At 43.3% G+C, this 26,859-nt stretch overlaps 3 protein-coding genes across 3 annotated transcripts; 1 reads left to right on the top strand and 2 right to left on the bottom strand.

The window, feature by feature from the left end:
- Positions 1–104: 104 nt before the first annotated feature.
- jpt2 (Jupiter microtubule associated homolog 2) lies at positions 105–5,314 on the bottom strand. Its single transcript, XM_069674855.1, has 5 exons — positions 5,168–5,314; positions 3,813–3,964; positions 3,110–3,261; positions 1,960–1,996; positions 105–1,605 (listed from the first exon to the last, which is right to left on the bottom strand). The coding sequence occupies exons 1-5, from the start codon at positions 5,221–5,223 to the stop codon at positions 1,349–1,351; spliced, it is 654 nt and encodes a 217-aa protein (XP_069530956.1). The 5' UTR covers positions 5,224–5,314; the 3' UTR covers positions 105–1,348.
- Positions 5,315–7,521: 2,207 nt separating this feature from the next.
- Positions 7,522–22,434, top strand: cramp1 (cramped chromatin regulator homolog 1). The gene is made up of 20 exons (XM_069674490.1): positions 7,522–7,648; positions 8,030–8,406; positions 10,079–10,281; positions 10,403–10,556; positions 11,036–11,119; positions 11,301–11,349; positions 11,779–11,864; positions 12,534–12,657; positions 13,782–13,863; positions 14,037–14,993; positions 15,476–15,650; positions 15,752–15,924; positions 16,031–16,102; positions 16,209–16,290; positions 16,476–16,586; positions 17,153–17,310; positions 18,304–18,490; positions 18,756–18,923; positions 19,069–19,214; positions 20,302–22,434. The coding sequence occupies exons 1-20, from the start codon at positions 7,599–7,601 to the stop codon at positions 20,413–20,415; spliced, it is 3,552 nt and encodes a 1,183-aa protein (XP_069530591.1). The 5' UTR covers positions 7,522–7,598; the 3' UTR covers positions 20,416–22,434.
- On the bottom strand, positions 22,188–26,154 carry dhrs7b (dehydrogenase/reductase (SDR family) member 7B). Its single transcript, XM_069674491.1, has 7 exons — positions 26,109–26,154; positions 25,411–25,601; positions 25,029–25,147; positions 24,585–24,795; positions 24,369–24,461; positions 24,107–24,259; positions 22,188–23,700 (listed from the first exon to the last, which is right to left on the bottom strand). Exons 2-7 carry the CDS (start codon positions 25,562–25,564, stop codon positions 23,495–23,497), a joined length of 936 nt encoding a protein of 311 aa, XP_069530592.1. The 5' UTR covers positions 25,565–25,601; positions 26,109–26,154; the 3' UTR covers positions 22,188–23,494.
- Between the last annotated feature and the right edge of the window lie 705 nt (positions 26,155–26,859).

The raw sequence follows: 26,859 nt of genomic DNA, 5'->3' as shown, positions 1-26,859 counted from the left end.
AACCCAAGTATTTCAGTTACTACATATTTATTAGTAATTGTTGGATCTCAAATATTCAGAGAAAAATGTTATATGTTTTTGGTAAGTAAACAAAAGGAACAAACTTTAAATGCAAAACAACAGTTTTATTGCAATACACAGGACTTCTTTCTTCTGCTGCACTCATTGCCTGCCAGGCACATTAACACAAGGGGGACAGGCTGGCACCAGAATACCATGAATGTGCATGTTGAAGTGGATGAAAAAGTGATTATCAATGAGCCCACCTGGACTCAGGTAGGCCACACGCTTTACCAGAGTTCACTTGTCTTCAGCCGTTTTAATTTAAAACATAAACAGAGGCCTACCCCAAGCAAAACAAACAAAGAGGCATGTTCTCAGTTAAAGCAAGCAATGAGGACTAAGCAGAAAAGTACCTGCACAATACAATGCATAAAATCAACATGGAATTTTTCTAAGGAAGCAGAAATATTTGGGAGTAAACAACCGCATTCATCTTTGTTTTAAGTCAATTTTTTTTGGTATCTATCTTTGAACAGAGTTTGTGTTCAGACAGCAGATTGTTAATGTTGGGCACAAGTGAAGGAATCATTCAGAGAAGGCAAAAAGGATGAAACAATGCTGAGCTGATATAAGGCCTTTGATTACACAGTCATTACTTGTATTCTAACATATATTATTTTGAAATCAGCTAAATGTAGTCGTCCAATAAGGATCTGCTAAAAGGTGGCACAAGTGGAACTCCCTGAAACATTTTACATTGGAAAGATCTATTCACCTCCTCCTGACTGAGCGTCCATCACATTAAGGTTTATAACAAGCCCCTGATATTTGAGCACGTCTGCCATGAATATGTAGGTCGGGTTTTTCGTTACACCGAATCTTTTGAGGGCTGCTGAAAGCTGCACATTGTACGAAAACTCCAACGTCTTTAACATTCTTGCAAAAAGTTTTTCATAATGACAAGTAATTGTGCCTTTAATCAAACTACAAGTACACATGCATTAACACAGAGAGAGTGAAAACCACAATTTGAGATTGAACTGTGTCACAGGTAAAGTGATTTGGTAATAGCTAGTGTGTTGATTGATCGGTTTGTGATTGTATGACTGCAGGTTTTACTGAACAATATGAAGGATTGGACAGAAGAGCCGGACATGGGGCTGAAAGTGCAAGAAGTTGAGGACAATGTATGTGATCAGGAACATGGTCAGGAGAACTGAACTTCCTGGTCTGATGTACAGTTGAAGAAACCGTGGGGAGAGGGGTGTTGGAATGAGAGAAGATTATAAGGGGAGCAGACAGGAGTGTGAAGACACAAACAGGGAGGAGAGGTGTGTTCAGCTCATCAGTAGAATACCACACTAGACTTTCCTCCGGGGGGGTTGAGGACCCTGTTGTGCGAGCGAGGTTTGGGTCCCAGATGAGGCTCGTGGTTCTTCAGGTCACCAGCATCCTCGCTCTCAGGAGGAGGTGAGGAAGAGCAAGAAGAGGGTTCAGGCTGAGGGGCTGCAACCTCAGCAGGGGGCTCTACTTTGGCTGGCACAGGAGCAGGGGGGGCAGCTTCTTCCTTCACTTCAGGCTGGCTAACCTTGGCTACAGGTGCTGGGAGAGGAAAAAGAAAAAAGGTACAAGACATGAGTATCCTAAAAATATAAACCACCTTTCTACTTCGGCTTGTAATACTTGGTTTAAATAGAAACCCCATACTTACTAAAAAGATGTTTGATGCGCACTTTTTAATAACTATATATTATTTTAAACTTAAGGCACGATTTTACACCCAATGGTTATACTTACAAATATACACATCCAACTCAGACTGTACATGTCTTCAATCTTTAGATGTCCAAAGGATCAATAAGAAAAGTAGTTTGTGTTGTATGTGTACTGGAGTGGAGTACTACGGTGAGAAGGATGACTCACTATAAAACTGATGAATTGATGTAACACGCTCACCTGGTGATTCTGGTTCAGGTCCCACACTTAGATTGTCCTGTAAATAAATTAACAGAGATTTCTCATTGTGTATTTGATGAAACAAAAAAATAGGTTAAATAAAGTAAGCTGAGCTCTATATTTAGATCAATGCATCCTGTGAAAACACATTTTCTTTGTAGCCTAACAAAATCTTATCACGTCCTCTGTGGAAAGGATCAAACGAGTCACAGCAGGCCGTGAGCATAACCCACGCTGTGGTTTGACAGAAGTTTAGCTGTGAAATACTTTAAAGTAGTTTCAACATTGACAATGATGTTTTAGAGCATAGATTGCAGTGTTTGGTGTGAAAAAAGTAAAGCTTATTTGTATTTGCTCATCGAACACAGAGAGATTACTTTAACAGGATATTATGACACAGGATGGCAACAGGTTTCAGGTCATATCACCAGTCTCTAGGATGACACTATCACTCTTTCTAGCTTTTGTGCAGGGGAAATGAACAAAAATACTGTTTGAATTGGAAAGTTTCTCCTTGTTTGTCAGCAAAAAAAATCTCTTAAACTGAAGCCAAGCACAGTTGAGTGTTACTACAAAAAAGCTTATCCACAATCTTCTTAAAATTCCATTTTGTCAGGCAGGATCAAACCTCCACTTGCCCTGTTTTTCTGGGCTGCAAGGCTACAGCTGTATGGACCTCCAACACCAAAACCAACCTCAAACGTTTACTGAACAATATTAAATGAATGTATATATAATGTACATTGTAATATAAATGTGTTCAGAAGAACCTCAATGTATTGTTACATTTTGTGTCTCTGCATAGATTGATGAGAAATAGACTCAGCAGTCTAAGCAAATGAGCTCTGGTTGCACAAACACTATTGACCTGTGAAGAAGACTGATACAGGAGGACACAGCTGCTGTGTGGTTGAATTCTTACAGGATGCAATGAAGACAACTAGATGCAAAATGAGGTAACTAGTAGACTTTTGAACCCTAAGGGCAAAGTGTTGATAAAACTCTTTGAAATGTGGTGTTAAACATTCCATTAAAGACTCACTTGCTGGTGTGTAATGAAAAGTCAGAGTGTAAAAGGAGATAATAAAAAAATAAAACATTAATCAAACTATATTCATAATGAAGAATGAAACATATGTGCTTGGTCTACCTTTGGCTTATTTGGATGGCCTCGGCTTGGGCTTAGGACAGGTGCCCTCTCTGCAGCACCGAATATATTGCTGGTCGGTCCACCTGGAGGTACGGGTCTCTGTGGTTGAGCTGGAGCTACAGGTTCCCCAAATATTCCACTACTCTTCCCACCTACATTAAAATATTACAAAAATGTGGTTATATTTTTAACATGATTATAATGAGACACTCTTTGTCTCGTTCAGTGGCCCTGAAAATTTATGACACCCTTGGCAGGATTTACTCTGGTTGCTAATATATGGCTGAGAAATGTACAACATCTGGAATTTGAGCTTCTTCATGACCAGTCACCCTGCAGTATGGCACCATGCGCATAAGCAAATTATAGTGTTGTACTGTATAGATACTACACTGTAGGAAATGTACGGACCATTACAGGGATGCAAATGCCACAGTGCAAAATCAGCAGATAAGACAGCCGGGGTGACCCAGCAGTCTCTGCCTTGAGACTCATATTTTTTTTTACACTAGACTGAAAACATACTTTACTATACCACATACTTCCCAAAATCTGGAGGTGGGTCAGAATCAGGCACAGAGAACAGTAAATGGTTTATATTCGAATTATCACATTACAGTAACAGATTTCACACCCTGGACACTGAAAGACGCTTTGACTGGCCTGCCTCTGCACATCCATTAGCCCTACATGCTGGTCTGACCTGGAGGATTGGAGCGTCTGGGTGCAAACTGGGGCTCCTCTGGTGGAGCGAAAACTTTAGAGGCCATCTTATTAGGTCTTCTTGATGCTCCAGCATCATCTTCATAGCCACCAAACAGGTTACTGGAGCCACCTCCAGGAGGCTGCAACACCCTGCAGTATATAAAACAATAAAGCACAATTTAAACAGGATCGTATTTAGATCAATTACCCATAAGTCTGTTTTGGCATGGACTCAAATGGGGACAGAGGGTCCTTTTTCAGGTTCACTGAGAATTCATAGAGATAAATCTTAACAGATTGAATTCAGTGTAGATGTGCAACAGTTAATGGATTTTATTAAAATTAATCACCAAAATTGTCAAATATTTGCTTATCCCAGCTTCTTGAATAGGAGGATTTGCTGCTTGTATTAATCAGTTAACATAATTTAATTTTGAAACGTCACTTTGGGTTCTGGGATATTTTGGTTAGCATTTTAACAACTTTCTAACATAACAGACCAAACGATTCTTCGAAAATAATTGGTAGATTAATCAATTACGAAAATAGTTTGTTACAGGCCTAATTCACAGAGCCAATGTATCAGATGACGTTAACCCTTACCAGGGGAGAGTGGGAAATGTCTTTGAGTTAAGGAGGTCCGTGTTTACTGTTAGACATGAGAAACGTCGTATTTTAGCAAAATGACACACAAAGAGGATTTGTCAAAACACCGAGTAACCTGGCTGTAAATATCTTACTGTTCAGCCTACAGCTCAAGCCAACACAGCTAAATAACAGATTATATGATTATGTATTGGGTATGGCGCCATACGTCAAATAACTCTTCAGTTTATTAACCTGAAGCTTTACTTTATCACGTTACTACAAGCCACAACACACTTGGATCCTTCTATTCTGCGGAGATGACACAAGAACTGACGCTTTCGAGTCAGAAACAGGAAACTGGACCCCCCTTTAGTCGAACAATGTGGCTCATGCTGCCGTTGTTCACGAGTACAAAGAGGAGCAGTCTGAAGAGGCTTTCACACTTCCGCAGGGCAGCAGACAACGCCTGCTCGGCTAGCATAAGGGCTAATTCTTGACTCTTAAGTTTGCTAACGCGACACAACTCAAACCAAGCTAGCTCAACTTCAACGACCATTCAGATATTTAGCTTAACAAGTACTCATAACATAGCTGATTGTTAGCGGTATGTTTTACTGCATTAACGGAAAAAGGTACGACGAGCTGCTGTCATAAAACGTTAACCTACATTGAGATACTAGCTGATCAACCGATTACAATGCTCGAAATAAGACACTACGGGCCCTTTAAAGAGTTAACCAAGCTATACAGTTACATATTCTTCACCTCGAACTTGGTTTAGAACCAGTATCCAACCCTTGAAACATGTTCGTCGAAGTCATTGTGGTTCTGTTTTGAGCCTTCAAGTTTCCGAAGAGAACTTCGTCAGTTTGCCAACTGGACGACGAGCAAGTTTCCCTGTCTGCGCGTGCCCAGCCACACTTCGGAGTGAAGAATTTCGGTCCACCCAACTGTGACACAGAGGAATATAACTGGTCCACTGCCAGCATGCCGAGAGAAGGGTGCGCTCGTTTCATTGCACCCAACATCCCTCATACTAAAGTCCCACCTTTCTTCGGTCACACTAGCACCAAAGCCACCGTCTTTTAAGTTACCTCTAATTCTTACTCCATTAACAATGTATTGTATTGCCCTGCTGGTCTATCAAAGATTAAACATGTCCACGTCTGGCCTGGACAAAGATATCGTGGGTCAAGTATGCTTTGGCAACTCATAGTAAAACCAGTTACTGTTGATTCAGAATTCCCGTGTGCCGTGTTTTGTGTGTTGTCAAGCTGGCGCGAGTGTTCACGTATTTTTTTGCCTGTCGTAAATATCAAATTCTAAATCTGTTTAGCCGGGGGATTTTCGGAGTACGCCAGGATTTAATTCAAGTGCATCCTGTGAGTTCCGCCTAGTGATTTGACAATCTAAATGTCAATCAATGTCTGGGCGGAGTTCATTTTTAGACCACAAAATAACTCCATTGCGGTTATAGAATTACGTTTGAAAAACACTGGATTATTAAGCAAATGTCTTAAATTGTGAAAGAGTCAAATTAGCACAGTACTTTGGAAATACGTATCAGGAAACTAATACGGCATGACAGGAAGAGAACGGCAATTGGTCCGTTTCAGAATCTCTCTCAGTAATAATTGGCGTAGCCTTCTGTCAATCAAGTTTTAACGGTCGTCCTCGTGTACTCCTGACCAATCACATGGTTTGTTTTCGAGTTGTAGAAGGTGTGACTACGCGCGTGGACAGTCGAACCGCAGGAACTGTCATCGGTAACAAGCTGGACGGCAGCCGTAAGCTAGCAATGCTAGCCTGTGTCTCGACTCGGAATACCACCATCAGGCTTCCATTTCAGGTAATTTCTTAATTTTGACAGTTTTTCCCACCTTACACGCTTGATGAGATTCCACATAAAACAATCATTATGTTACAACGACTTTCTAAAACGTTATGGCTTGTTTGACTGCCACAGCGTTAACGTCAGCTAGCCAACCTGAGCAGCCATGCTAGGTTCCACGTTAAGTATGTAGAGAACTGTTGTATACGTGTAATGCAGCCTACTACAACAAAGTAAACGACTGCTGTAAGTAAAAAATAACTTTAAACGTAACACTTTGTACTTGTTAATTATCGTCAACCTTCGATACCAGCCAGTGGTTAGGCTGCTGTAGTCACTAGGCTGCATCTGCATTGGAAATACTGTATGTAGTGTTACTCTGTGGACAGGGTTTAGGTATGATACTGTAAGATTTATAGTTACTTTAAGTTGCATATGAAAGACATTTTCACGCTGAGTGTCAAATTCCAATGACACCTGTTAACTTTAACATGAAGTTTAAGATTCATATCAGAGCACGTACATATTTAACTCGACTTCAGTATGTCACAACAATGTTGTCACAGCTGTTAGATCAGTTATATGGTGTTGCTGATTAAATTTGTCTGATTTATAACGCTTATATGACACAAAACAGCTGTGTCGGAATGCAGAAGGGGGGGCATCCTTAATCAGTGTCACATTCAAGCTGCTCACGTCTCTAATCTTTCTTTGTTTAGCTTTTCCTTTCTATCATCTCTATGCACTGTCATCTTTGTAATCATTAAGACACAAATGGTCAGTGTATAAAAATCGGCAGACATAATATTATAAATCCTGTGATGTTCACACAGTAAATCACATTTATACAATTTATCACACCCTGCTCTTTATCTGCACTGGACGCATTATACCTGTTCCTGATTTTGATGTATGATATACTATTTGTATTCGGTGATAGTGACGTGTGCAAATAGAGTATTGTTGCAAAGCCTTCCAATCACAGGATATATATGAATTAAATTGTTTTACAGACATCATTTCTACAGGCGATAGTGACGTAGTGACAAGCAAAGTCCACTTGCGCATAGGTTTATAAAACAATCTATGATTATCGTTTCACATGAGCTCAACTGACACGAACTATTGCAATATCTTCTTCAATGCATGTAGAAAATATCTATAATTTGACAGAGGTGTTATGATTTTATGTCTTGTTTGTAAAGAAGCGTGGAGTAATGTTGTTGCTGATAGAAAACAGTTGAACTGCGCAGAGAGTTCAGCTCAGTCGAAGCAGAGCAAGGAGAGGGCAGAAAGCGGAGGGATCGCTCTCGGTTTTATTATGCTCAATTTGATCAGTATTTTTCAATCTAACCGGTCGGACTCATGGTGAAAAGAAAGAAGACGTCGCCCGGTACCGAAGAACACGAAAATGGGTAAAATAATGTTAGAAATAAACACTTTATTTAGAGGTCGAACGTACCGAGGGGTTTCGTTGTCGTTTCTGCAGGGCGCTAAACTGAAAAGCGCTCCCATTTGAATTTAGTTTAAATTTCACCTAAAATAACACCAATTTGAGCCCATAGACACTCGTTATAACACCGCCGCCAGTTACTTAACTGTTTTAGTTGTTGAATATAATTTATCGGAAGACGTTAAATTGAAAATTTTGGTGTTGTTTTGTCGGGACTGGAGAGGGGATTTGAAACAAACAGCGGCGGCCATGTTGAGAGACAGTGAACGTCGTCTTTAGAAGTTAATTTTGCACACCGCTTTGCTCCTAATGTGACAATTTGTCCCTGAATGTGTTTTGGCAGCATGACACCGGGCTCCAGGGAGGGGATCGGTGTCGATGGGAGGAGGAATCCGTCCAGAAAGCCCGAAGGTTGCGACGAGGAGGAGAGCGGAGAGCAGGCGAGCGAGGAGCGCAGTACAAAGGGAGACGACGGAGTGGAGATTCTTAATCCATCAGCCACGGCTCTCAGCCCCGGTTCAGCTCCGGTCCTCCCCGCCTCTCCACCGAACCGAACCGCTTTGGGCTCGACCCAGCATCCCCAGACCTCAGCGGAGCCCGCCCCTCCGTGTCAGGACCAGCATCATTTTCTGCGATCAAGCGTCCGACCTCCGAGCAAACGGATCCGGAAGGATTCAATCGGCTCGACCATTAATGGACACGGCGGGGCAAAATCGAAAGGTACCGTAGGTGACCGGCTCAGGGAAAAGTGTGTATGGGTGTGATTAGAAGGGGGTCTGTCCTCAGTAGTAACTGTGTCACTGTGTTAGTTTATCAGTGATGGTGGGCACACCGATGCTGTTTGTGTTGCTGGATGTTCCCTCTGTGCTGCTGCTGGTGTACTCTGGCTGCTCCAACCTCAGTGACACCAAACTGTGAACACTTTCTGTGGAGAGTCACAGACAAAAACTTGCATTTCAATCAGGCTGTCATCTGACCTTTTTCAGTGGCAATATCTTAAAAATATGCCACTGTGGTTTTAAAAAACCCAAGGCTGTAGTGACTGTTGTTGTCAAATGTAGGTTGAATAATTTACAGGTTCAGTAGTAAAGTATTTCTGCATGGATATGAAAACAAGACAGGAAAGCTGCTCTCAATTAATTAAGCTTGTATGCAATATTTTTTAGGGAGTAGAAAAAAGGACGAGGTTGACTTGATCCACTGATCTAACAAGTAGGTTTATTATGTTTTTGAAATCTCAGAAATAAAATAAAAAATCCTCTGTACCACTTTCACCATGAACGCCTTTCTGGTGTATTCTCATCTGTCAAATCTCACACCGTTACTGGTGAGTAGTAAAAGTAAAATTAAGTGTCAACACAAAATCTTAAAGATAACAATTAATTACTGACTTTAAGGCACACAAGTTTGCCATTTTTATTACATTTAAAATTCTCCCTTGTATACATGTAAATGACTTGTTTCTGGTTTTTCATGCCACCGGTCTGACCTGTTTACTGAGGGGGCTTCTGCTCACTCAGGAGCCTGTTATTGAAGTGCTACACCACCAAACCTGTAGTCGTCTCTCTCAATCATTAATTAATTCCTCACTCACAGATTGGTTGAGGCCTTAATGCTGAATTGTATCAGTGTGTGTTATTACGTGGCTCTTTAATGACAATATAAAAAATGCATTTTTAAATGAATGAGACTCAGAGCAGCCCGAAATAAACATTTACAGTTTCAGTTACAGTTTCTTAAAGAATTTGTGCACTCTCTGGCTGGACGTTTCTTTGTTGTTATTGTTGGGAGGATAAAGAGGCCGTGATTGTTTCATCAAATTTATATTTAGATTGCAGAAGTGTTTTGATAGGATGCTATATTGGTCCACATCTATTTTGAAAGAGACACTTCAAGGTGGGTTCTGTGAGCAGCCACTCATTTGCATCTGTAAATGAACACCCATTTTGGCTGAAAATCTACAGTTGCTGCAACAGCACCAGCCTCTGTGCTTGTGTTGATGCCTGCTGGCTTTGTGCTCTGTGCTGGGGGGGAGCTCGGCCATTGGAGCCCACCACGAGTTGGTTTTGGACCGTCGTACTGTGGACCTGGCCGTGGGGACTGATTGCTTTTCCTGCTTTCTTGCCAGAGCTGAACAACAGAGGGGAAGCTCTGCAGGTTTTTGCAGGGTAATGGTGGTGGGTGGCTTTGTGTGGTTGTGTTTTAACATCTCCCAAACCACGCACCTCAGAACTACAATTGTTTTTCCACCCAATGTTACACAAAACAGCCAGAGCATTCTAACAAAACATTTGGCTTAAGCAGTGCATTTTTTACTCTGATGTTGTTGTTTCTTTATGTGATTGTTTCATGGCTGATGGATTTGTGGGCTTGCTGTTTCTGTGTAACACAGGAGCAGAGAACGGCTCTTCCTCTCACGGGACAGTGGGTCCGTCAGGGCCTGTGGTCGGCTCTGCAGGAGGAGTGTCAAAGACCTCCAAGGGCCAAGGGTCCGCTGAGAAGGAGGAGCAAGCTGGAAACCAGAAGAGGGCCCGTCGGCAGTGGGAGTCCTGGAGCGCTGAGGACAAAAACAGCTTTTTTGAAGGTCTCTACGAGGTAAAGGGAGGATCCAGACAGATAAGCTTTAAAGTGTTGGCTTTGTTTATGTTAGAAACATTAAGATTTCTCCTTGTTTTTTTTTTACATCTTCTTCGATCTCTGCTCCTGCGGTCTCCAGCATGGGAAGGATTTTGAGGCCATCCAGAACAACATCGCAATGAAGTACAAGAAAAGAGGCAAGCCAGCCAACATGGTGAAGAACAAGGAGCAGGTCCGCCACTTCTACTACCGGACGTGGCACAAGATCTCCAAACACATCGACTTTGCCAGTGGTGAGCTGCCCTTTATCTTTCTCAACCAAGAACAGGTGGGACTTGTGTCTGTGAAAGCTGAAGGGTAGAAGAGTATTTATTTCTGCTAGTTGGAGCTCCACATGCACATTTTTCATTTTACAATATTGACATGTAACTTGGCCATCTCTTGTGTCTCACTTATCCTGTTATCTCCAATACAACTGTTTAATTTAACTTTTTGGCTTTAGTTTAGATTATCCACCCAGTATTTCCTAACAGTTTATTTAATTGACAAAGGACAAAGCGTAGATATTCAGATTTCATCTATCAGTATAGATATCTTGGTTTGTTCACGTGGGAGGGAAACAGGGAAAGTTTTGTGTTTGTTTGTGTTAATCAAGAGAATATGAATATCTATTGCTTTCTATGTCGTCATCAATATTCCGGGGATTTATTAAGCAATTCCCACACTGAAGTTTATACAGTACTTTGTTAAACAGCCGTGTGTTTCTTCTCAGTCTATTCCAGAGTGCTGAAGAAATCCTCTCAAGAACTCTACGGTCTCATCTGCTACGCCGAGCTCCGCAAAAAAGTTGGAGGATGTAAGTGAAGGCCGTCCATGTGTTTTTTAATGCATGTTGTGCGAGCGAGTGTTTTTCTGCTGTTAGTTTGGGACACAAGGGACGTGATTAAAGACTGCATGCTCCCAGTCATGAGCGGACAGCTGCTCCTGAGGGACCGTGTTGTAAACGTCTCTCTGGGTTTGTGTTTTGTCTTTGACAGTAATGGATGATAAGAACGTGGCAAAGCTCAACGAACTCATCCAGCAAGGGTAAGTCAATAGTTACACTGAAAATGCTCCACGCAGTTTTTATGGTTAATGTCACAAAAAGTGTTTACATGCACACATCTGAGATTGTCAAGTATGTTCGAACGACACAGATAATCTTTCCCCCTCACTATGAGAGACTAAATCAGTGTGAGGTCAGGATGAAATACGCCAAAATCAGGAATCTCTATCACAAATTGGCCACTGATATCACTGACTGATAAGTAAAAGGAATATATAGTAGCTTTATGTTGTACGACATGACTTTCTGCAAGGCGACAGTATTGTAAAAAAAAAAATTTTTTGTCTACTACTAAATTGTTCGTCTCTTAATCTGTGAAAGACGCAGATTGACAAAAGTATTCCTCTGAAAGTTTGTAACGTGATCCTGAATCACTGAAGTCTTCTCTGCTGTTGTGTCTGTCTGAGCAGGGCCACCACTGTGCGCTCCAAAGGGAGGAACCTGCGGATCAAAGCTCCCATGTGCCGAGCACTAAAGAAACTTTGTGACCCCGATGGTGAGCATGTTCATGTACAGACCCCTCACATGTTCTCTACGTACTGTAGAAAGTAAACAAACATCAGCGCTGAAAATATAAACCATGGTGCAATATTCAGCGTCTGTGTGGGCGGGGTTTTGGCAATAACAATGGCAGCGTGTGGGCTAGTGGCGTTTCCATGGTTACTCAGCAGGAGCAAAGTGAGGAGGAGGAGCAGGAAGGAGATGATGGAGATGAGTGGTCCGACCAACTGCCATCTTACCCCTCGATGACAGCCAGTTAGCAAACTTTGAGAAAGCATTTAAATCCAACCAAAGATGGAAAGTTAGAATCCCACTGCTTACAACTGCCATCTTTCTGTTATAGACAATGTTTATATTCAGCCTTTCAGAGTTCTACAAAACATGTTGCTGATTTCTTCTGTTCCTCTTCATAACCTACGAAGGCTCCTTTCCTTCAGTTGCCTCCTACATAATAAAGCATGGAGATTTGCAAAAGCATACTTGTGAACTTTGTCAGCTGCATTGCACCACATGTTGTACTTTTGTGGCTTCAAAAGTTAAATATAGTTTTTGTTTTTACTGTCTCAGAAACCCTCTGACTGGGCTCTTGCTCTCACTCTTGGAAAGCGTCTGACCCCCTCTCCTAAAAGATCTTTGTACTCACTGTGTCTCTGTGTCCCTGCAGGAGTGAGTGACGAGGAGGACCAGAAGCCGGTGCGTCTCCCCTTAAAGGTCGCAGTGGAGCTCCAACCGCGCAGCAACCACTCCTGGGCCCGGGTTCAGAGCCTCGCCCACAACCCTCGCCTCAGGTCAGACATGCCTGTTCACTCGTTTCTGAGAGGACTTTGTAAAGAAAAATATTTTTTTATATGATAACACATAAATGTCTTATAATCAGCTTTTATGCAGTTAGCATCATCCATCAATGCATGTGAATCATTTTTCAGCAGTATCAGAATTGCTAAAAAAAATCAGACTATTTAAAACACTTTGTTGGTTCTCCAAGTTTGTAATTGTCGAGTCATAATGTTTTGAAAGCTCGCTGCTGTCAGAGTGCTCAGACAGCAGACGTTTGATTCAAGTATGCGTTTGTTTTCCGACAGCACGGCTCAATAATGCAACGCTGTCTGGAAAATGAATCCCAGTTTTCAGATGTTGGAGGTTGCATGAACGCATCATCAAGCATTTTAAGAAATCATGCCTTTTTGCCACTGAATAACACAAGACTATGACATAAGATTGGTTGTACTTATATATAGTCACACATGATTTGGTTCTGCTGCCACTTGCAGCCTCTCTCATACAGTATATAAGAAGAGAAGGCTCTATTCTGTCGCCGTCAGCCAGTCGGCCTTACTTAAAGATCTTTCACTTGAGCCGCGTTCCCACTGGTGGAAAAGGTTTTATTCAGCATTCAGACCCGGGTGACCTGCAGTAGACCCGGGTAAAGACCTAACCACCGTAACATCTTCGCTGGTTACTTACCCTGTCTCCGGCGCGTTTGTGACGTCACACGGTGACGCAGCAGAAAAGAGACTGAAAGGAGGATACTTCACTGGCAATGGGAATTTATAAGCAGGTCGTCAATGTGCTAATTTCAGTGGGAAAGGGGTATAACTAATCAACAGATGGATTTAACATACAAAGTCTGCTCTACAGTCTCTTTTTTGTTGCTATCTTTATTTGCTGCTTCGTTATAATATTTGTTCTATTTATCTCACTACTGCTTCTTTTCCCATCACTAAACTGTCAGCCTTTTTTGTCTCTGTTCATCAGGAAGCAGTTTCTAACATTTTTTACCATGTGTTAATTTGTGCTGTCTCTTGTATCAAATGAACTAAAATAGATGTATTGGTAGTCAGTGGGTTAAAACATGTAAAACTCAAATGACCGCTGCAGCTTGTTTATGAACTTTTTCTGTGTGTCTTCTCAGGATGGTGGTGGAGCTCCACAGGAAAGTCTCCAGCCTCATCGAGTATCTGAAACAGAAGTGGGCGTACCATGACCAGCGGATTGTATCCTTCAAACATCATTCAGTTTGCAGCAATTTATTTTGCACAGAGTGAGAGAGTCTCTCTTTGTTTGTGAATTAGAGCAGGGTTGTTGCACTTCTGCTGTAAACATTTCAGGGGACATTTTCTGCCTTTTCCTCTCAGTTCTGTTTGGGTCCTTGACACTGATGCTTCAGCTCAAGAGTCTCATGGAGAGGGAGGCTCTGGAGGCCGGACAGTCCAGCACAGCCTCTCCCACCAAATCCCAGCAGGAGGAGCTCTTTCTTTTCCCCGCTCAGAGCAGCACTTTGACCACACTACCCGGAGTGGCACGTGTGGTTCACTCCAAGGCATCCTGCACTGTTCACTGGCTGGAGAGTGGCAAGAACCGGCCTAATGCCAAGGAACTGCCGGCTGCCCAGATTCTGGGTATTCACTCGGGTCCAGCATCTCGGACTGGCACCAAAGCTGGACGGGGAGGGACGGGTGCTCCTACTGCTGGTGGTGCATTAGTGACTGTAATGGGTGATGCTCGAAGAACTGATTCCCTGAACTCTGAGCCCTTACAAGACAGTTCATCAATGGTAGAGGAGAGGCAACCTCCATCGTCTTCTGTCCCCACTTCCACTCAGCAAACAGTTGCTCCCAGGGAAGAGGGCACCAGGATGGGACCCGCTGAAGGGGTAAAGATCTGTACTGGTGTGGAGGCCAGTGGATGCTTAGTAACAACCAGCATGGAGAATTTATGTAGTAGTGCAGAGGGATCATCGGACCAGTGCAAAGAGGAGCAGAACGCCAGCACGTCTTCCCCAGAGGCCAACCAGACACCTCCATCTAAACCCCCAGCGAGTGGAGGCTCAGAGGAGGGGATGTCACAGAGCTCTGCACCCGCTCCCAAGGAGCGAGCTGTGGAACAGATCAGAGAGGAGGGCTGGAACGCCCGTGACGCAGAGAACGTCACCCTGGCTGAGCTCTACCTGATGTCCGGGAAGCCTGGCAAGCTTCAGCTGGAGTACGAGTGGCAGCCCGCTGCAGGTCCTTCACTCAACCAGGACGACGGACAAACCTCTGCCCCGCCCAAACCCCACAGGACACAGCGGGTTCTGCGTTGCCTGCTCAAGCTGGTTGCTACTGAGGTCAACCCTAAACCTTTGGTAGGGACAAACTATGACCTCTCACAGAGTTGTTGTTGGTTGTCAGATGTGTTTAAACATCCCAGTGGCATAAAGATACATATGGTCCTTTATCATAGCAGTGTACAGGATGCATCCACAGGAACTTGTCCACAGATAGATTAGACTTTAACACAAAAAATGTTTAGATTTTTTCTTTGTCAGCTGATATTTAGCAGTGATGGGCATTGTAGTATCTTTGGTTATTTTTGGTCTATTTTGGATTTTTTTCTTTCACATAAAAAATACAAAACGCATGATGAAATGATAAAATCATGTTTGTCGTTGTGGTGGAAAGATGACTTGTTGGAAACCACACCCAAAAAACATATGAAGGTGACTCAAACATACAAAGTCACCAATACAGTCTCTTTCTGATTATAATGACACAGAGGAACACCTTAGATCTTTAGAGGGGTTCATTTAGAGCTGATTGTTTTTATTTTATGTGTCGTCTCCTCCAGGCACCAGAGCTCTGCTCCACTGCCACATCACCACTCAAGACCCAGCAGGAGGAGCAGAACCAGGCGATCACACCTCCAGGGAAGGGTCCCATACCGGGCGTGCGCAGCCCCAGCTGTGGCCGGCAGCAGGCGTCTGTCCGAGGGGCCAGATTACACCTGCCAAACGTCGCCTCAGGTACCAGGTCTCTCTCATGATCTATAGATGTGATTACAAGCTCTTAATAGTAATAATTGCCCTTCTAACATGACATATCCTTCTTGTTCCTCCGACTTCAGGTGGACGAAACCTCCCCCGCTCTCTTCTCGGGTCGACTGCAGGCAGCGACTCAGAGGGTGGTGTGTTCGCAGTGCCCACCACGCTGCCCCCCAACAGCTCGAGACACAACAGAATGTTTTCCCCCAACAAGGAGGCTGAGCTCGCCTTCAGACAGCAGCTCGACTCCATCAGTGTAAGACACAGCGATGCTTGATTTTTAACACCTTATGTGATTCAGACTAAATTAGAAAATCGTTGACACAGGAATGTGCACAAATGCCGATATGCTTTTTTTGCAGATGCAGTCTGATCTCTTCTCCAGACAAAGAAAACCTCGAAACAGACAACTTCGGAAACCACTTGTAGTTCAGGTAAGAGAAGAAGATGTTTTCACGTATCTGTTCTGTGGTGTCAGCGCTGTAAATACTGTAAATGTAAACTGTGAATAATGTTCAGTTGCTTCTGTCTCGTCCACAGCGAACACTCTTACCCAGAACTACAGGAGACACTCCTCAGCATGTCTGCTCCTTCTCCATCCTCTCCAACTCCTCCGCCACAGGTACTCCTCCGACATCAGGATTAAGCAGCACACTCTATAGTCAGCAGAAAATGGACATGTTTTAAATGATTGTAACTTTTTACACTTGTCCTCTGTGCTTTTGGTACAAGACAAAATGTTATTTCTCTTTTTTAATAAAAGCTCTGCTAATCTCTCTCTGTCTCACTTCCTGTTTCTTCCCTCAGGAACTGGATCCTTCCGGCCAATCCACACACGGCTGGCTCCTCCCACCCGCCCCCTCCTGTCCAAAGCTTCCCCTGCTGCGACCGGCACTGCGACGGCCAGCCAGCTCTCCAGTATGTACTGCTTTTGTTAAATAACCTTTATTATTTTCAGTTCAATTATCACACTTTTCTAGTTAGTGTAGTTTATGTTGTTATTATGTGTGAGGTTGAACTTTTTCTTGTTTATCCTCCAGTTCATTTTCAAAAAGCACATTAAGATACCGGTGTGCTCTTTCTTTGGTATCAATGGTTCCCAGCCGTCTCTGTGGCTTTAAGGAGCATTCAGTTGACAGATCGCAGAGGGAATGAACGATTTAGAATAGAGGTTACTTGTACAAGCAGGTAAAACATACGACAACCTGATGCAACAGAGAAAATTCACCTGCAAGAACAAGAACAAGCAAAAATACTTCTGCTGCTTTCTGGAGGAATTTGGATCTCTTTGTTTCATTCCTGTGATCTCAGAAAAATTTTGAACCAAACTGTTCAGACTGTGAAGCTGTGAAACCAGGTTATAAAAGAAAAGCCAGTAGTCTCTACTCCAAACTCCACTGCTTTAAGTTTTATATATATAAGTTGAATTCTTTACTAAGATCCGTCTGCACAAATCCCGTGTTTCTAAACTGCATCTTTTTCAGGTGCCATTGACCTGGCAGCGAAGTCTGCAGGAATCATCCCCGGCAGCCCCCGTCGAGAGCCCAACTCTCCTTCTGTTGACAACGGCAACCTGCTCGCCTCCACGCCCAGCGTTGAAGCTGAACCAGACCCTCAACTCCTCCAGCACAACGTCCCTGAGGTCAGCAGCATATATTTCACTAATGACTGACTTATCTGAAGCCCCTTTCCCACTAGTCTCAAAATGTGAACACCCGTTTTTTTTCCTTCGTGGGAAAAGTTGCAATCGGCATTCAGACCCGGGTCACATGACTCTGCAGTCGACCCGGGTAATTATCGCCTCGGCTCCGATCATGTCGACGCACTAATCTCCGCCACTTTTCCGCCGCGATGCTATGCTCCGTCGGTAACTTCTGCGACTCCTCGTCATCTCAGCTACAAACTCCACCCGTCTCCGTCCAAGCAGCGCTCGAACAACGTTCCAAGTTTGTCGGCGCCAAGTTTGATACACAGACTGAATGAGTAACAGATACAGTAAAGACCTAACCACCGTAACATCTTCACTGGTTACTAACCCTGTCTCTGGCGCGGTTGTGACGTCAGGCGGTGACGCAGCAGAAAAGAGACTGACGGGAAGATACTTCACTGGCTATGAGATAAGAGACAATCAGCGTCTATAAGCGGGTCTTCCCGGGTCTGAGAAACCTGCGTCAACGCGCTAATTTCGTTGGGAAAGGGGGATTACTCTAACAGGAGTCGGAGTAACTCATTCAGAACAGTTTCTTCTCACTGTGGTGAATAACATCAAACATACATGGTAGTTCAGGTTTTGTTTAGTATTTTTAAAATGCAGAGTTGTATTTCTAGGTGTGTTAGAAAACAGCATAATGGCTTTAACATTACAGCTAATACTGAAAGATGACAGTGGGATTTGTAGATGCTCCTCCGGGCCCCTTTTTCTCTCTATTTCTTTTATTCCTGCAGGACGCCCAACAATCTCCCAGGCCACTGTTTTTAACCAAGCTAAATCTATGAGAAGTTTGTTTACAGCAAACCGTTGAACAGCTTAATCAAGCTGTTCCTTTCACCTGTGGATTCTCTGTAGTATTTTATTAAACTTTGAAAATCTAACAAATCCACCCTAATAAAGTGTTGCAACATGTTCTTTCCACAGAATGGTGTTCCTCCTCCGTCTCCTGGAGCGACCGGAGGTGGGGACTCTCTTCTCTCTCCCCCCAGTGTCGCCTCCCTCCTGGACATCTCCCTCCCCGGCCCCCCTGAAGAGGCTCTGGCCCCCGGAGAACCTCAGACACACATCAGTGACTCCATCATCGAACTCGCCATCAACTCTGCTCACTACAGTGCGTACACTTACACCCTGCATGTTGACGTTTATCTGGAAACTGGGAGAATCAAATTAACGTGTTTATACTGGAGCGCTGTTTGTTTAACTGAGATGATGGTTTTGTGATCTCATGAGAGGTTGTGCTGCATGTAGAACAGATTTTAAAGCATGCTGAGCGAAAATATGTGGACATGCAGCCAACTTAACTTGTGAGACGACTTGTACAGGCTTACTGAACAGTGTGTGTGTAATCTAATGGCTGTTTGCCTGTTGGGCTGCAGGTGAGGAGGCCGCGCTCTCTCCAGCCAAACTGAGCAACAACGACGGCTCCAAACTGTTGGCCTCGTCTCCCTCGGTCAGCCCGTCCAGAGGCTGGATCCCATCGCCCAGCCACGACCCCCAGTGGTACCCCAGCGACTCGTCTGACTCCACACTGGGATGCCTCCTCTGTGGGTCTTTTCTCCTTTTAATAAACATAAACATAATTTAATAAAAACTCACTACAATTGTAAAATAACACGTAATAGCTTGCAATAACACTGAAGCAGCACGGCTCTTCTATTTACTGTCTCTGTTTGTCTCTCCTCCTTGCAGCCAGCATGGTCTCTCCTGATAAGGGCAGGCGGACCACCCTAACCCCCTCTGGCCCCTCCAGTGGCACAGCTTTGCTTGGTCCTAGTCTCCTGGACTGCAACTCCCATGATTCCTTTCAGTCCCGTGGCCTTCCTGATGTTGCAGAAGTGAGTATGAGTGTTTGTAATGAGTCTTTTACAAATGTGCACGTTTCAGCCAAAACTCGGCGTACTTGTTAAAGAAATAGTTCAACACTTTGAGAAACCAAAAGAGTTAGATGATGAGATTCAATCTGCTTTCATCTCTGTACAGTAAATTAAAGAAGCTACAGCCAGCAGCCGGTTAGCGTAGCTTAGCATTAAGACTTGAACCAGGAGAAAAAAGGTCACATGGCTCTGTCCACATAATAACAAAAGCTGTATTTCCTGCCAAAAAGTACCTTTAGTCCCAGGAGCCTCTTTTCTAGAGACTGTAAGCTTTCTCCAGTTCACTGTTGTCTGCGTCTCCACTGAGGTTTAAAGACTCATGAAGTTTAGGACATGCTGATGGAGGGAAAAGCCACACCTGTCTTACACAGGTTTACAGAGGTCACACCTGTGTCATTTATTTTAATCAATCAAATTTAGCACAGCTGCATTTAAATGTATAACAAATCAGCTACAACATAGCTTAAGGCCTTTTTCTTACATCCTACGCACTCTCCCCAGCTGTGTCTTACTGGTGTGTAATAGTGAAGCTGATGGACGCTACTTCCTCAGTGTTGATATTGTAGCATGGTGTAAAAACAGATCCAGACGATTAAACTTCTTGCTGCTCTGTCAGTCTCCTGAATGCTTCAAATACTCGACCAATCAGAGAAGTTCAGCGCTGCAAGTCCCGCCCCCAAAGTCCCTGTCCTCTCAGAAAGTTCTTCCCCTGAAGCAAGGACCTAATGGGCTGTAGAAAAAGTCCCCGGGACTTTATTTACAGCCTGATCCCTGCAGATAAAACATACGAGTATCTACCACCTGTTGGTGGATTTTATTTAAATCTTTGGTCAGGGCCTCGCTGCTTTCCCGTTATTATTTTTTGTGCTGAATGGAGCCGTATCTTTTACAGACTGAACATTCAATTAGGAGGCCAATAAGCAGATTTTAAAACCGTCTGAATATTCATATCCTTTACATTCCAGACGTCCCTGAAAGAAAAGGGACTGTTTTCTCTTTTCAGTTCTCTTTGCTATAATTCACTGAAGGCTCTCTGGTTGTTCTGCAGATGGACTCCCAGCTTGCTTGTATGATGAGTGAGAGCAGCGTGGACTACATCGCTCGCTTCAACGACCTGGCTCAGGAGCTGGCTGTGACCGAGCCCTCCACCCCACCGCCCTGAGAAGAGGAGAGGACACCGACCTGCTGACCCACGTCCATCTCATGGATGAGAGACAGGAGAGGTTCCTCCTCTCTGCCTGGACCGTCACGACGCTGTCCCTCCTTCTCTGGAGAGAAACGGGCTGTGGAGAGAGGCCGAGCCCCTAAAGCCATCCCTGCCCTGTTTGTAAAAGTGCAATAATAATGGTGAACTTTGACCTTTGTTCAAGGCGAGTTCAAATAAGTTGGTCTCGCTGAACTGTTCCTTCAAGGTGAAATGCCCTTTAAAAAACACTTTAGAAAACAAATGCGTTTACAAAACACAACCTCATGAAAAGGAAAATACTATGCCATATCTGAACAAGATCTTTTCACTGAACTTTACGTCTCTTCCTGCTCTGTGTGTGTGTGTGCGTGTGCGTGTGCGTGTGTGTGTGTGTGTGTGTGCGTGTGCGTGTGCGTGTGCGTGTGCGTGTGCGTGTGCGTGTGTGTGTGTGTGTGTGTGTGTGTGTGTCTTCTACTCTATCACATCGACCCGCAAAATGTGTAAATCCGCCAAAATGTGCAGTTCAGATCTCAGCTGGTGGCAAACAGCTGCCTGAGGGAGACTTTTAAAGTAATGGCAGCGAGGTAGAGGTTGAAAGTGGTGAGACATTGTGTTTCTTTCAGTTCAGTTGCAAAAAGTAGAGCACAACCCAGCAGTGACATCATTTCACGCTGCCCTTTATTTCACATGCTCTTGATCCGTTCAGCTTTTTCTGGACACATTTGAGGAGCGCGGGTGGAATCGGGTTCGTCATTTGTTACGTTCTCATGCAAAACGGCAGCTTTTTTTGTGGTCGACCAGCAGCTCTACAGATGTGATCATCTGCAGCTACCACCCTTGAATTGGAATTAATTGTGCATTGCCAGTCGCTTCATAATATTCTCATCACTTTATAATGTTTGTGAAGATAATAGAGATTCCTGTAGTCTACAGGTGAAGAAGAAATATCGGTTATCTTCTCTCTTCTGATTTGCTTTCCCGCAGTCGGTCTCACTTTAGTTAAACCCAAACTCTTTATTGTCTGTTCAGCTTTCAGTCACATGCAGCAGCAGTTGAGTCTTTTCATTCAGTTACAATGATTAAAACTTTAAAGACGCGCGTTGAGCCGTTTGCTGCACCTTCTCCCACAATGAGAACACATCTTCGTTTTCATTGAGGACTTATTTTCAGAAATTTTTAGTTACCACTGAAAGTTCCCAGAAGTGTTACACTCCGTTTAAAGCAGTCAGAGTAACAAGTTCAAACACTAAAGCCATAGTCGACGCTCCTCTCTGACTTTTACTAGCTTTGTAGTAGAAGTTAAACCTTTCGATTGGTTCCTGGTGAACTAGAAAGACGAGGCAAATGTCGAGATGATTGGCTTCAGAAATGTTCCCTTTCCCTTCAACGTCTCCATACTTTATATGTGAAGAATTTCAAGGTGCTTTAACTGCCTTCTCTTACTGTTCAAACATGGTTTCATAACCGAATTGAGGATGTAATGTTGTTCTAAGCAAATATCATGTGAAGTCCAAACTCATTGCATCCAGTCGTTCTCTGAATTTCAATAACCAGCACCATCAGAATGCAGTATTGTGAACATTTTGTCTCATCGACATGTTGAACTTCACCTGAGTGTAAAAAGAGCTCCTGTTGTCATTCCACTAACGGGATTTAAACGCCTCCTTTGACTCTAAAAGGTTTCATCTTCTCACACTAGAAAACAATGAGGATGATTCTTAAAGAAGAAACAGCAGGTTTTGTTTTTTTCTGTTGAAGGAATTTATTTGTACAAATGTCGATTCCAGTATTCTTTTGTAACATAATGTAAATTGTTATTTGGACTATTTATTGTTAACATTTCAGAAAGTGTTTGTTTAACTTAAAAATAAGATGACATCTAAAAAGGAGAAACCCTGTTTAAAGTTTTCAGTTTGTAAAAGGTGTTTTTATTCTGTGTATAAAGATAGTTATAAAAGCTGCTCGTTCTCCGTTCGTTGTGTGAAACCAGTTAGAATGCAAACTTAACAAGGAGTGTTTTTACACACCTGTACTGGCTACCAGTAAGATTTTACACACCTGTACTGGCTACCAGTAAGATTTTACACACCTGTACTGGCTACCAGTAAGTTTTAAGACACCTGTACTGGCTACCAGTAGTTTTAGAATTGATGCAAAGAGACCAGACAATATTACTGAGCTTTAAACATTTTATAAGTATTGTTTAAAAAATGCAAACTTAACGAGGAGTGTTTATGGCCTTCGGGTTTTTACCAAAAGTTAAAGTCCTGTCCGTTTTTCGGGGGTTGTTTTAGTGCATGACAATAAACAAACTGTGTAATTAAGTGACAAAACTGGAGTCAAACAGGAAATCCATCCGGCCTATAAAAACAACTTGACTCTTCCCTTTATTCTGGACAGATGGACAGTTTTTCCTTCCTCTACATGTGTTAACAACATGTGTTTTGAACATGCATTTATGGAACAGTACTGACTCAGAAACATGCTGCACCACATCTATTAGAGAAACAGTGCGTTGACAGTCTGAAACAGTAGAAAGTGTTGTGGTTAGATCCTCTGCCAAACAACAAACAGACCCCATTAAATCTCATCTGTTGTCATTAAAGTGAAGTGCAGGTTTCAGGATGATGTTCTGACTGTATTAACATCTAAATTTGCTTGGAGGATTCATTCGGAGCATTTTATCTGTGAACCAAATCAATGTCTCAAGAGCTGAACTACAAAGCAAGTTGGACATTACCTGGCTTCCTTTGAGTCAGAAAGCTCGACAGTCCTAAACTCCAGTCAGAGATAACTGACGTGTATCAACTTTCTCTGTTAACCCAGCTTTCTTCTTCAGGCTCTGCGTGCGCTCACAGAAAAAGAGTTTGTTGTATCATGTGACTCTTCTTCATACAAATCGCTGCAATTGTGGGCCGCCTACCTCAGTCCGGCTGGTTTTGCTGCAAACAACAACACCGTTCACACCTCCCCTCCATGTGTCCTCCATGTTTAACAGTCTGGTTCACCTTTCAGTCCTCTAACATGAGCCCCCCCGAGCCTTTTCTCTGCTGCATCACTCGTCTTTAGCTTTGTGCTCCTTGCGAGCGCGAGCGGACATGAGTTTGAAGAACAGAGCAGGCCACAGCGTGCGGAGGTAGATAGCCAGACTGGGCAGAGGTCCCGCCAGAACGACGTCTTTGCTCCTGTGACGGACGGCCTTCAGGACGGCCTGTGCCACGTCCCGGGGGTCCCAACCCGACGCCGTGGTTTTATCCAGAACTGAAAGAAAGATGCATTAATGAAACCAGAGTCAGAGGGTCGACTTATACAGGACACTCCTCCTTTAGATCCTTTCTGTCTAACACTTTTATTCTCATTTGTTCCATTCAAGCTTATTTGTCTATTTACACTTCTGTTTGAATGATGTCTTAATGTCTTCTCGTGTCTTCTGTAAAGCGATCACACATACTGGAGTATTCTGACATGTTGGAAACATGCCTGCAGCTCTCATCAGATGTTTACTTTACATCCTGCATGTTCTGACAGTGATGAGCTGAAGTGAGAAATCATTGTTTTGTTTACATACATCTGCTGTCGTCTGTGTGTTTGTTTTCTTCTATCTACAGCTGCACATTTGTCTCACTGTTTGTGTTATTGAAGGTGTAAACACAGTTCGCTGTCTCACCTCCGTACTTGGATCCGTCTCCTGTGACGGCGTTGAGCGACAGATTGGTTCTGATGTACCCTGGACTGATGACGGTCACTGGGATCCCGAAGCGCTCCATCTCTGCCCGTAAGCAGTCGTAGTAAGCCTGCGTGGCGTGCTTAGAGGCGGCGTCTGGGCACAGTGAGAACAAACAAGAGTCCTGCTTCATTTCAAATTAATCAGAAAAAAATAACCTGCTAGGTTTTGGTTTCCTTTCATGAATCGAGTAAAGAAAACTTACAGGCCGATCTGTAAGGAATAGATATCTTTCCCTGGACGCTGCTGATAACGACAATGTGGCCGCTTTGGCGTTGAACCATGGAGGGCAGGAGAGCTGTGAGGATGAGAGGAGAGAAGAGTTCTTTTGGTGTTTATATGTCCATTTTCTGTCACCTCTGAACGTAAAACAACACAATATCCTGAGACAAAAAATTAATATTCTGCTCTCGTCACTGACCTTGAGTCAGAGCGATGGGCCCAAAATAATTTGTTTCCATAACATCTCGCTGAACAGAAATGTGTGTATCCAGTACGTTTCCTCTGTAACTGATTCCAGCATTATTGATGAGCACATCCACGTGTCCATAACACTGCAGGATCTCCTCTGCAGCTCTATCAACCGTCTCTGAGTCAGCCAGGTCAAAGGTCACAGTGCGGGGAGTGTGAGTCTGCGTGGACAAAGAGAACAGAATTATTTCATACTCCACTGCCTGTACGATGTAACACCACCTAACTTAATCTCTATGTATGTTTATGACTGTAGGTGCTCTGAACTTAAAACAGGAACCTGCCTCACACCACAGTAACCTTATGCTTACAATACTTGATTTAAGACAAAATAATAAACAAAAAAGAAACACCGAGCAGGAGATCTGGTGGAGACCATAAGCAGTGAACACACCTGCTTCTGTGAGCCGGCTGAGCTCGCTGTGAGCTGCTGGACCACCTGCTGCAGACGAGCTGCATCTCGTCCACACAGCACGAGCCGAGCACCTGCAGCATGGAAAACCCGAGCACACTCTGCAACACAAAAAGAGCAGAAAGTTATTTTCTGATTGACCTTTGGTGAGCAGGTACCAAGTTCTACAGACCCGCTTTTTCAACTCAGAAATGTGTGAAGACCACACGACTCCTGTTTTAACACACCTGTACTACCAGTAAGTTTTAGAATTGATTTAAGACTTTGCTGGTCACTTTTGAGGCACAGAGACCAGGCATTGGCAACATTGCTGAGCTTTATACATTTTATGATGGAATGCAGAATAAACAAGCAGGAGGCAGACCTTTCCCCAGTCCAGAGCTGGCCCCTGTGATGACCACCACAGCATCCTGCAGAGCAGCTCCTGGTCTGAGGCGGACTAGGATCTTGTAAAGCAGCCAGACCCCTGCACCTGCTAAAACCATCTGAAGCCCTCCTCCTCCCATCACTCGCTCCATGGCTGATAACCACCCTACTTGCTCCACGAAAAGCTACCTGCAGACAAAAACTCAAAGCATTTAGTTAGATATAACAACATTCAAATCCATTGCTCTTGTACAGAGAAGTCACTGAACCCAGGTCTGCTTCAAACAGGGAATAACTATAACATTATTTGCTGACATGCAAAACACCTACTTTAACTATGCGTTCAATTTTAAGACATGACACTGGCAAGAGTTTTGAAGCCAAATATACAATATCTAATGTTTAATTTAAAAAAACTAGTTTGCAGTTCTCTTCTTTGCGTGAATGTGGCATTAAATGCACATTTATCTTTAGCATTTGTTTACAATAATGATAATGTCTGCTTTCACCTTTAAATGAGTGAACAAATGATAATGGCTTAATGTTAAAACCTCTAAAGCTACAACACAGTTAGCTTAGTGTGCACCACCCAGCTAAGTCAATGACTGAGGACGTTGCTAACGCTATCATTAGCTAGCTTTAGCACCGTAATACACCACTTATTTATACATTGCATCATTTATAGTTGGAGCTCACCTGAGCTGCTGTACTGTAAAACAGAAGCGTGTGTCCGTGTTCTAAGCACTTCCGGACTCTTTTGACGGGAGGAACCGACGACAGGAGTACGTTTCTTGCCCTGCATTCACGTGGTGTCGGAATAATCGGAAAGATGAGTTTCCCACTGGGAAAATCCACAAGAAGGCTCCCTCAAATTGGAACCGCTCAGAAACATGGTGGACCAAATGAATGTTAAACTTGAGGTCATTTTGGGCTTATTTGGGATTTGTTTGTAATATTGGGTGGTAACTTTTATTAAAATGTTTTTTTTGTAGCATCCATGTTGTTTACATATTACATGCTCGTGAACACACTATAGTGTGTAAAGGAAAAGAAAACGATTTGCCAATTGAGGACATGGGACCATCCTAGGAGCACTAAATGCAGCATTGAAGCGCTAACGGTTGTGCTCCCCGCTGGGAATTGTGGGAGTTGAAGTTTTGGGAAACCAGTAGGCTGACTAAGCAAGACAAAATAAGTGCTCTTGCGCATTTGAGTGTCTCAAAAACAAATACATTAGTTACTCTTTTATTTTTTTCTTATATTTACAAATGTGCTTTATAATTTTTTTTTTCTTTGTCTTGATCAGGACACAATCACCAAAATAAAAACTACAAAGTTCTATCTTTACCCTAAAAAGAGCCTTTGTTTTTGTTTTGAACACATTTTTCTCCAGGCTTCCTAAACAATAGTGACCTGACCTGTCATACAGCCATCCTAATGAATAAGT

The sequence above is a fragment of the Semicossyphus pulcher genome, unplaced genomic scaffold (assembly GCF_022749685.1).
Source record: "Semicossyphus pulcher isolate SPU_LCO1_2020_fin unplaced genomic scaffold, fSemPul1.0.p SCAF_23, whole genome shotgun sequence".
Lineage (NCBI taxonomy): Eukaryota > Metazoa > Chordata > Actinopteri > Labriformes > Labridae > Semicossyphus > Semicossyphus pulcher.
This window is presented reverse-complemented; position numbering and strand designations above follow the sequence as displayed.